At 45.5% G+C, this 11,356-nt stretch overlaps 2 protein-coding genes across 3 annotated transcripts; one reads left to right on the forward strand and one right to left on the reverse strand.

Moving 5' to 3' along the window:
- Positions 1-48: 48 nt before the first annotated feature.
- On the reverse strand, positions 49-6,430 carry rnf34a (ring finger protein 34a). 2 transcript variants are annotated; one of them, XM_070965316.1, is made up of 8 exons: positions 6,252-6,430; positions 5,420-5,638; positions 4,140-4,526; positions 3,526-3,588; positions 2,880-3,081; positions 2,700-2,729; positions 2,435-2,482; positions 49-1,961 (listed from the first exon to the last, which is right to left on the reverse strand). In XM_070965316.1, the coding sequence occupies exons 1-8, from the start codon at positions 6,255-6,257 to the stop codon at positions 1,774-1,776; spliced, it is 1,143 nt and encodes a 380-aa protein (XP_070821417.1). In that variant the 5' UTR covers positions 6,258-6,430; the 3' UTR covers positions 49-1,773. The 2 variants fall into 2 exon arrangements, with proteins under 2 accessions (XP_070821417.1, XP_070821418.1); XM_070965317.1 differs by lacking the exon at positions 2,435-2,482.
- Positions 6,431-7,463: 1,033 nt separating this feature from the next.
- Positions 7,464-10,777, forward strand: c6h5orf34 (chromosome 6 C5orf34 homolog). Its single transcript, XM_070965048.1, has 11 exons — positions 7,464-7,752; positions 8,365-8,454; positions 8,548-8,898; positions 8,979-9,241; positions 9,340-9,438; positions 9,551-9,671; positions 9,808-9,899; positions 9,980-10,049; positions 10,138-10,235; positions 10,318-10,364; positions 10,481-10,777. Exons 1-11 carry the CDS (start codon positions 7,549-7,551, stop codon positions 10,660-10,662), a joined length of 1,617 nt encoding a protein of 538 aa, XP_070821149.1. The 5' UTR covers positions 7,464-7,548; the 3' UTR covers positions 10,663-10,777.
- The last annotated feature ends 579 nt before the right edge of the window (positions 10,778-11,356 follow it).

Consider the following 11,356-nt stretch of genomic DNA (forward strand, 5'->3'; position numbering starts at 1 on the left):
ATCATCTCTGTTTATCATTAGGATGGTACGAGGACACGGCTTGTGATGCACGATTATACAAAAACAGACTTTAATTAAAATCTTTAATTACCAAAATAAAAAGTTCAACATTCCCAAATACAAAGACCAAACCTTGCACACGATTACAGCCTCTCTAAAGGAAAAGTGCGTCCTGCTCCGCTACTGTGCATGACGGTGGGGACATCTTGACTGTGATAGCAGCAACGTTGACTTCATGTGGGGACAGTCGAGAGCTGGACTCTTCTCAGTGAGCAGGATTAGAGGAAAATGAGTTTCACAGGTGGGAAGATGAGGAATAACATAACCAGTGTGGTACAGGTTCTTGTCATGCTCTGGTTCAGAGGGAGGGAGACTTCAAGCAAATCTATGCTGATTAAACACATTTTAAACCACTGGACAGTAAAACAGAAGTCTGTTATAACAAACTAACCCAATCCCAGGGACATTTCAGTCATCTGATATTACACAATTCAAACCAAATGGAAAAAATATAGATATATACATCTCATATGGATCAATATATGCAGCTGTACATTAGCAAGTCATTGTTTCTATATACTTTCTATACCACAGGTGTCAGTAAACTCGTAGCTATATCTTTGAATAGTTAGGTCAATACATTACTCCTTACTACGTGAGAGAAAACCAACTAAATGCAGTAAGACACTTCATTCCACCCCCAACAATATACAACGAGAAAACCAAAACATTCAGAGTTTCACATCCACAGTTCAGCTGGAAATCAGGGAAGATGGTTGGATGAGTTAGCACCAGTTTTTGTCTTTTGTCTCCGCAGAAGTGCTGAGACAGGACAGAGGTGACAGCGGAGGTTAGCTATTGCTGTAATGACCGACTTTATATCACCATTTCAACGAGTAATGCATTACAATAAGTGCTTCTGTGGCAAAATAATCAACTCAATAATGAATTGACTTCATCAAGACGGCGGAGCGCCTGACAAGTAACACCAAGTTTAACTTGAAAACAAAGTCAAGCTTAAGTTTGGACAAGTGTTGAAGAGTAAGTAGACGAGTGCCTCAGCCAGCGTTACTGCTCGTCTTCATGTGGGCGTTGAGCTGTGAGCTGTGGGCTGTGGTGTGTTAACACAGTGAGAACAAAGTGCTTTCTGGTAAACGTGCTGAAGAAACAACGGTCACGCACTGGACCGACACAGTGGAGGGGGAGAGCGGGTGAGAAGCATCAGGGCCTTACCCGTTATTTGGCACCTTGTTCAGTCACCCCCTCGCTCCTGTGTGTGAGGATCAGCGTGCGTGTGTGTGTGTGTGTGTTACTAAGATATGTAGTCACTTGCAGCAGTTGTAAAGAGACGTGCTCTTAGGCAAACTCAGCGGCGAGCGGCTGAGTTCCAGCTACAGTTTACAGGCAGATCTGAGGGTGATGAGTTGTGTTGGACAAACTGCACGCGGACGAGCGCCACACATTCTTTGCTTTGAGAAACTGTAAGAAAAGCAAAACAGACACTTGGGAATGAACACAGATTAGAGATATGTTTAGTTGAGGAATGACTCGTAGGCGGGTACGATCCTTCGTTCTGCCCGCTGCTGAAACTGAAGAGTCAGATTCTTCAGAAAAACACGTCTCAATGTTTCAATGTGCAAATAATGTGAGGATTGAGGGAATACAAACATGGAACATCCACAAAACCAGTCTTTTGGGGACTGAAAGGTTGCGAGCTGCATGGTTGATTTAATGTAGTCTCAGCCCGAGCTGCCGCGGTGACGCAGCGGTGCATTAGGACTTGAAGACGTGCACGGCCCTCACGACGTACTGCCTGCAGATCGGGCACTCGTTCATCCTCTTGCCGCACTTCGTGCAGGTGACCATGTGACCGCACTCCAGGAGGACGCAGTCGATCGTGGCGTCCATGCAGATCCTGCAGAGGTTGTCGTCGTGGATCGTCAGAGGACCCTTCTCGCCATCTGCAAGACGAAGATGCAGAGAGGTGACCGGAAATGTCAAGAAGAGACAGAGTGATGCATCACACGCTGAGGGGGGGACAAAGGGGGGGCGGCAAAACACTGAGCAGCCGAATGAAATGCCTCGTCTTATCCGCTGCCTTTTCTGTGTGAGGTCATGCTCACTATCTCCTCACTACGGCAGCTGTCGGCGTAATCAGCTCCACATGTTGAACACATGAACAGATGAGCGGGGGAGGTGATTTCATGGTGGATCGATGATCCTGTAGCACGACAAATGAAACGTCCACGCTGACTGTCATGAACAACGCCTTCACAGTAAATGTCACTCCACACGGAGGGTCCACACGCACGGCAGCACGAATGACAATGGGTGAATACAGATGCGGTGACGGCGCTGTTCGTACGATGGAGGGGCGAGTCACAGACGGTACGTGTGACCACGGGAACAGTGGTGAGGAATCTATGAGCCTTACCTCCGATGGCACCGTTGCAGATAGGAGGGGAAGGAGGGAAGGCCACCACTTTAGTGTGGGAAGAGCAAGGCAAGCAAGAGACAATCCAGCATGAGTGGATGAGGAAACTTATCATCATCATCATCATCATTATTATTATTACTGCCTTCAGTGTGTCACAGTGCCAGAGGAAGCAGAGATATTAGGCTTCCATTGTTAAAAACAGGATGTGGTTTCCAATACTGACATCTACAACAGTGCAGGCAGGGATGAAGTGGCTGCTCACCTGTGGTTACAGTACTGCTCACATTTTCCACTGCAAGAAAAAGAAATTCACGTTACCATAGCAGCTAATTACAGGCAGCTCTGCAGAGTACGGCAGACACATGTTTCAGCAGAAACATTCGACGGCAAATCGAATGAATTCTGACAGTGTGAGAGCCGACGACACGGAGTTAATACCCACATGACTTCCTGTTCTCCTCCGTCTCTCTGTACAGTCTGCTGACGCGCTCCACCAGCTCCCACTTCTCACAGCACCCTGAATAGTTGACAAAGTTTCTGGCCAGGATCTCCTTCAGCTGCCGGACAGACAGGCCCTCGATGTCCCTCAGGCTGGAGATGTCTGAGAGAGACGCTCTGGCCCGACGTCGTGTCTGAGGACTGACCTGAACGGAGACGAAATCAAGACGTTAGTAGCAAGATGAGGCTGGAGGACGAGATTCCCATGACAAATTTATTTTATTGCTTAACAGGCAGCTTCGTTAAAAACAGTGAAACGGGGTACAGATGACACGCCGTGACAAAAGCTGCACCCAGGATCAATAAAAATGTAAGTTGTCATTTCCCAGTGAGAAGGCACTACAGCTTGATGCTTCCTGCAATTCAATTTTTCTTCCCTTGTGCATCATGAAGGCGTTTATTACTGCTTCTTTTGTGCAAAGAGCACTTTTCTTTACCTCAATTTGAAGTTTCCTGAGACACTGGAGACGTGTCACCACGTATTTCTCCACATACTCCAGTATCAACATTTAGCAAAAGAGCTGAAATGCATTGTAAACACTTCACATATGAATGATTTCATGTTAAGGGCAGTCACAGTCACAGATCACCTCAGGAGTGTGTTCACTGGGGTCCAAGTTGAGGAAAGACACAGATGTGGCGTCACCGATATCCTGCAACACAACAGCAGCAACAACAAACGTGAGCACGCGCTTCATGCAAGGACAGGCCTGTTAACTGAGGATTAGGATTAGCCCTCCTGTCAGCCCATTGATGCCTTGTGACAACACAGTCTCGACCTTCCATTCATAGAAAAGCTTACTGCTCACTAAGCAGGCCAAGTACAAGTATTTTTAGTGGATCCTGGCTGCTGGGAGCTGAGCAGTTTCTTTTTAGCCGTCTTAAATCACTTTAGTTGTATATTTGTCTTTGGTGACATGTCAAGTGGTTCCCATAGACTCATCTGTGGCAGCTCAGCAAACAGCCTGAGCAGCCTGATGGAACAATGCACAAAGACTGCACACATAACCTGAAGACCTGTAGAAAAACACTCTTCAGAGCTCTGTGTCTGCAGGCCACCATTACTGGAAATCCAAACTTTCACCAGTCAGATTAATTATTTCACCTGCCACCTTAGTTTTAAGAGCAAGTAAGAGGAGCTGCGTTTCAAAACCGAGAGGCTAGTAAACATCCTTCCGTGCGATGTAAAAAACACCGTCCTCACCTGGTTGGTATCAGAGCTGTCGCTCCTGCTGAGCGGCTCCTCCTGAGAGGCAACGAAAGCAGAAAGCTCTGAGGCGGACTGCGTGGTAGAAGGGGTCGGCGTATACAAGGAACGCGAGTGGAGGCTGCCTGTGTCGGGGTCCTCCTCTTCCTCAATGCCTTGGTGACAGAGCACCAAGTCCACCAGGTCCTCTTTTTCCCTGCAGGTATCGGTGGGAATGTTGCGGAGCAGCAAGTACTGGCGCAGGTCCCTGACTCGGAGGCGCATGAGTCGCGGCCGCTGAAAGGCTGTTGCCTTCAGCAAATGACAAGTGGCACAAATGCGCAGATTCTCCTGAAGCACGGAGCACAGAGAGCAGAAGCTCTTCTTGCAGTCGCAGCAAATATACTGCAGAAAAAAACAAGATGACAAAAATGAAGCAATGTGGTATACGTCCACGACTTCTACCCTGCGTTACTGCCAAAGCTCCCACAAAAAACACTGCATTTGTCATAAAAATGTGGTCAAATGTTCCTCTTTATCCCTTATTTCAAAATTAAGTTGTGATGTGACAAAAGATGGGGAAAATATGAAATATTCAACAAATTACATGTGCCAGAAAGCCAATAGACCTGTCCTGAATTTTTCAATCACTCACATCTGCTCTGCCTCTCCGGGCACAGAGACAGGAGGCAGCTCATTTCTTTTAAGTGACAAACATCAAACAGTAATAAATGCAAGACGTGGGATTCGCCTGGCATGGCGAGCGAGTGAAGCACAGGGTTGAGACGGAATGAGACCCTGAGCCATGCATGAACATGAGCTCTCTGAAGGTGATATTACAGAACGAGTATGTCATCCATCTGTTTCTGCAATCATCTAGAACAGCGCAGGATTGAATTGCTCGCCTCTGGGTGTAAATTAAATTAACCTCAGCTGCTTTTTCCCCACTTCAAAATACTGTTTCAGCTCTTTAGAAAACAGAACACTTTCTTTTGTGTAATGACTAAGATTTAAGAATATTAAAAAAAAGAATTAGTGCTTCATGCTCGAACAGCCTTAATTGATTTTGCTTTTAATTTAATCGGCCAGACAACATTATAAATACCCATCATAAACGTAGAGAGGAAACTGAACCTAATAATGTGCAATATATCAAGATAAGTGCCGAAAACTAGATGACTTTCCACAGCCAAGCACAGCAAGTAATTAGTACTTCTGCCTGAAATATTAACTGAATATCCCCCTCTGCTCCTACAGCTAACATGTACCGGCATCACACAGATCATCCAGATACCCACCTTCCTCCTGAAGACTGAGAAGGCCTGACCACAGGCCTTGCATACAAGACTGGGACTCCCTGAGCTGGTGGGCGGGTATGTGGAGTATCCCGCACTGGGGGCAAATCTGAAGGGTCCAGCACCGGCCCCAAACCCTGGCTGCTGGCCTCTGACGGCCCCGGTACCCATGACTTCATTCAGCAGACCACAGCATGAAGCCCACATGGACGAGGCCCCTGCCTGACAGTCACAAACACCTTCACATCAGTATTTCCTACCACCACATTCACCTTGTTGCTAGTGATGACATGAACATGAAACATGAATGAGTTCATCTCCGCCGGCATAATTTATGCAAACGGTTACCACAGAAACAAGTCCTACTGTTTGTACAGAGGCCACATATGAGTACATATTATACATGAGAGGACTACATGCCTTTACCTACACTGCAGGGTAAACACAATGAAGCACAAACCGTGCAGACAGGGAGAGGAAGCAGCTAGAACTGTCAAAACACAGCACAAGCAGACAATTACGCTACCTATGCTACACAGTTAGAACATGTTTGATAACAGGCTGACGTTAATGAACGCAGAAAAATAACAAAACAAATCTACAAACAAATATGCCGAAATATTTTCATGTTTAATATGACTGTCAAGTCGGTGTTCAGTGACAGCTGTCAGAGTTGCTACCAATCCGACCGTTTAGATGATTTCGCTAGCACAGGCTAGTTAGCATAACGGCAGTTTGCCCGATACGGCGACATGAGCTAATCTTAGCTAGCTACTGCTAGCGATAGTCTAAACAGAGCAAAAAAATGAAGCGGATTTATGTTAAGAAACTGCACCTTCATTGTAGCTCCGGCGTGTCTACTGAGAAAGACCAGACTGACGGTGTAACCATTGCAAAACGAAGCGTCAGTTATTTGGCTGAACTGCCTGAATACGTCTTGATGTGATGAGTGCAACGAAGACTCGAACACTGCTGCTGAAGCTGCTGCTGCTGCTGCTACTGCTGCTTCTTCGCTCTGACGCTGCGGCAGCCTGTACGCTGCTACGTGGTATTGCTGCCCTCCACAGGCCACATGTAGAATTGCGCGTGTGCATGTCGCTACTACAGTAATGTTTTATTATGCTACAGCAGCTGGTCATGGGCAAAAACAACTTTAGTATGATAAACCCGTTGGACAGAGCAAATATGTTAGAATTTGAGGGGTGGAAGTCATAATTTAGTTATGTCAAAGAAATATGAAAGTCATTAAGTTTCAAGAATGTGTACTTTATGTGAGAAGTGATCAAGGCTGTCATTGTGACTGACAATATTAAGGAGTTAATCATTCTCGGAGATTGTTAACATAACAATGACAATATTCAAGTAGTTATTGAGCATTTGCCTGCTTTGTTAATATTTCATATTTGTTTGATTTCAGCTGGTGAGGAGGGTTCACTGATTAGTTAGTTATTTTCACATTACTTACACATTTTTTTTTTATACCTGTAACTGTGTTCCTACACCTCCCTCAGGGGCGACTGTGTAATACAATCTGTAGAAAACATTGTAAGCTAATGTCATACAGTGGAAGGTTTTCATCTTACATTCTTGAATTTATTAAAGTACACTTGTCTCTTACACTTTCCTTTAAATTGCTTTTATTAGGTAATTTATTTGGTGTCTGGTTATAAGAAGCAAGTATTTCAAAATTTTTTGACGGTCACATTTTATATACATAAACTAAATTTCAATTGTAAATGTACTGTAAATTTGGTAACCATCTCTCTAATTTAAAAAAAGTCGTATTTTGTATGATATGCTTTGCAAAATAAATTCTAAATATTAAATTATGTTAATATTCATATTTTTGATTTTGTTATTGTATCTTATCGTTAATAGTGTTTTTGTGTTTTATGTATTGTGTGTCACTACACAGCTATAAATAAAGTGACTCTTGGTGTAATAATTGAAATATGTTGCTCCGTTGCTAATGCTAATAACGGCACTTCCGGTCCGGCTTGCTCCCTCTCGGTCAATGCGCCAATAACAAACGTCCCCACCTGATGACGTCGACACCGACCAACGCGTCACCGTGTTTTGAGTTTCAGCGCGTCTCCAACCCGGAAAAGTTGACTCCGTTCGCAGATTTAACGATGGAAACCGGCTCCAGCGTCAGTTCGATGATCATGTATGAGGATGAGTCCGTGGATGTTCGTTACGGAAACGGAGCCCAGTTGCAGCTGTCGCCGTGCGGCTGTGAATTCGTGCTGGTGAAGCCCAGAGACCCCTCCGGACACCCTCTGCAGCCCGCGGAGAGAGTCCGACAGAGGACGAGGTTCACCATCAGCGCGTATAAGGTGTCAACACGCGGTCTGAGCGCCTCTTTACAGATGGTTTAAGTCTGTTATCTGGGTTGACTGTTGAGCCTCAAACTGGGCCTGTGGGTGGAAAAAGATTTTTACTGAAGTCAAAGTAGTAACACCACAGTGTAGAAATACTCGGTTACAAGTACAAGTCCTGCATTGAAATCTTCAGTACATATGTATGAGCATGAAAATATACTAAAGTACAACTAGAAAAAGTTCTCATTAATCAATTGCTGAATGACCCTTTCCAGAAAAAATACATTTTTTTTTCCTGTATTATAATTAGTGATGCATTTATGTTAAGCGTCACTAAAAAAGTGGGACTACTTTTAAGATATATTAGGTAGCTCAACAATATATCGTTATTTATTAGTGGACTTATTTTCGTATTAACAATCCAAATCTGCAAGTAAAAAGTACAATATTTGTCTCCAAAATATGAGCAGAAAGCAGCATCAAATAAGAAATAAATACCCGAGTAAAGTACAAGTATCTCAAAATAGTACTGACTTAGATTCCCCCACTGTCGTTTACAGGGCTAAATGCTCACAGTGGTTGTTTTCTGCATTCAAAGTGTATTTATATTCAGTGTTATGTTTGTAGGAGTTGATGTTGGCTGCGTTGGCATTTAGGAATACGTATGCAAGTCGACCATATCTGCCAGAGGAGCTCATCCCCGCTGACCACAAGAAGGTACAAAGAGCTGTCATCCAGCCACTATCGCTCCCTCACATCATGTTTTGGCGATGATGTCAGTGTCTGTGCTTTTTGCATTTCCTCCTGCAGCCTTTTTTCAGCATCGACTCGGACGTGCAGTGGCCTGAGCGGCCTCCCTGTGATGCTGAGCGCGGACCTGCAGGCGAGACCGTCATCAGGTCGGAGGAGGGGCGAGCTGCGCTGACGCTGTCGCCCTCCGGTGAAGAGTTCTCCGTGGAGTTCATGTGCAGCCTGAGCCGGACTCCGAATCAGCACCATGGCGTGCAGGGTTTCAGCAGAGGCTCGGACAGCAGCGCAGGAAGTCAGCCAGCCGCTGATGAGGAGACCAAAGGGGTTCATCAGGGAAGAAGAAGCAGAAGGAATGAGGCTGTTAGATCGAGGTCTTGCTCTCCTCAGACTGCCAGCACTGCTCAGCCAAAGGTAAATGCAATTGATGCTACTTTCTGTGCTCCTATCACAGTCTTGGTTAAATATTTCACTCCCCTTCTCTTCCCTCTCAGCCAGAGGGGGCGTATCAATCCGCCACAGTGGTCCAGCATCACTCCTGCTGCGCTGTCGCCCCCCTCTGGTGCTACCCTCTCTCCTTGGCTCGCAACCTGTGGACGGCTCGTCTCTCTAAACCTGAAGACATCAGAGCAGAGGAAGACGGCGATCTCGCCCAGGCACTCAGGAGAGTAAACATGGCGGACATACCTGTTTCAGACAGAAGGTGTCACCTGCCTCAGGCGCTGCCTCTCACATGCCCATCACCTCACTGGCACAGGTGTAACGATCAGCTGACTTGAGTAAATAACAGACACGTGGAGCACCATTTAACAATGTTTATTGACTGACTTAAGCTTTCTTACTGGTGTGTTTAAGGTGGAAGGTGAAAGACCCCCTGGACAAAAAAGAGCATTCAGACCAAGATCTTCCAACGGAGCTGGTGAAGGTGATGTGGTGTCACGGAGTCATTTACAGGTAGGACGTCGCTATATCATCACTGTCTACCTTAAGAAGAAGAAGAAGCAGTGATACATAACACACCCAGCTGGATCATCAGTCTGTGTTTACCTGAATGTCTCCTGTGCAGGATGCTGGGCGGGGCTGTCTCAGTGGTGGAGGTCTCCCCTGGTGATGGGTCAGTCATCCGGTCTAATGGTGTCCTCAGCACTTATTTCACCCATCACAAACCTGAGCTCCTGTCAGGGCAGGTAAGTGTCAAACAACCCCGATTCCAAAAAAGCTTCGACTATTGGAACAAAAATGCAACAGCAGTCAAGCTTGAACTTATTTGCATCTTTCCATCAATGCACAACAGCTATTTCATTGGTTGTGTGTATCTCACAGGTGAAAGAGGTAACGTACCATCTGAACAACCTTCCACCTGACGTACCTGGACAGCTGTACTCTATATGCTCTGTTGTGAGTCGTGCCAGCAGGTGGGCCGCTGCTTCGTCACAGTCCGATCAGTCTGACGACTTTATCTTTCCGTCTCTGACGTCACATCGCTGTTTTACAGGATCCTCGCTTGCTACAACGAGGCCAAGCAGTCACTGAGGCTCCTGGCCACACCCAGCTGCTTGCAAGAGGTCAAAGAAGCAGACCCTGCTGATGTCACTACAGCTGTTGATATCTGCAGTATTCAAGCTTCTGAAATGATTGTGATTCGGTTTCCAGGGCAGCCGTTCATCTATCCCGACCACGACTGATGAAAACCTGCTCAGTCCTGCATCTGTTGAGCAGCATGTGAATGTCACAGAGACAGCAGACAGTTGGTGAGTTTCGTTTTTCTGACCTTTGGAGAGCTGGACACTGTTTTAACATCTTGTGTTTAATGTTTCTTTCCATTCGCTGCAGCTCAGATCTTGTAGCTGCAGAACTGGAGAAGATAAAACGATTCAACTGTATCCTTAAACACTGAGATGATGGCACTAAGAGGCTGTGGACATTAATGTATACGTCACATCAGCTGGTAGTCTAGTCACACGTCCCATCACTGCACTTAACATCCTGAGCCCAGTTCTGCTGGAGAACAACCACCTGCTAAGGAGTGAGAAACGAGGTGCAGAGCTGGAACGTAGCTCCGCAGAAGAGGCGACACAAGAAGCGATGACTGAGGACTGCATCGCCGAGGCTCTGCAGAGGACATCCAAAGCCATACAGGACATTGATGCCCTCATATCTGCAGCCACACTGACCTGAGTCCTGATTAAGAGACAAGTTTAAGAAGCAGAAACCTCAATGTACGAGCTCGACTGTCAGGACTTTTACTGCTGTATGTAAAGACTGAAATAAAGGCTTGTACTTCGGTGCTGGCACGTGGCTTTTTTTCATTTAACCAGAGAATCCTGTATTTACCTACAGACTGTAAAAATGCAAACCTGGCATGACTTAATATCAGAAGCCAGCAACATAAAGTGTTTTCCTGGTTGCAGATTACCACGTCATTATCACCACACAGTCCCTTCCTGTCGGGGTTAAAGATAAAATCTTGCAATGGTGCGAACCTCCAAAACTGTACATATAATGCACAAGGTGTGACTGATAAAAAGGGGCTCAGTGTGACACGTTTCACTATTCCTCGGTTATTGACTTAAGTGCATGAGTATTAATGGTGCTACTCAAACAAGCTGCAGTCTTGTGTTCAATCATATCCTTCAGTTGCAATATGCAGAGCAAACGGAGGATCCTCCATAGATAAAAACATTAAAAAATCCTTTGTTGGCTGGGTTTTCAAAAGCAACATGAAGCTTATAAGAAAAACAAACAGCAGTGAAGAACTGTGCCTGTGTCTGTGCTCGCAGGAAGAAGCTTCTTCACCGGATTTCAGTTCTCCAGCTTATCATTTTATATTATGTGACTTTTATTCTTGAGATTTGGATTTTAACATCCTGTT

Source organism: Chaetodon trifascialis, chromosome 6, assembly GCF_039877785.1.
Source record: "Chaetodon trifascialis isolate fChaTrf1 chromosome 6, fChaTrf1.hap1, whole genome shotgun sequence".
NCBI lineage: Eukaryota > Metazoa > Chordata > Actinopteri > Chaetodontiformes > Chaetodontidae > Chaetodon > Chaetodon trifascialis.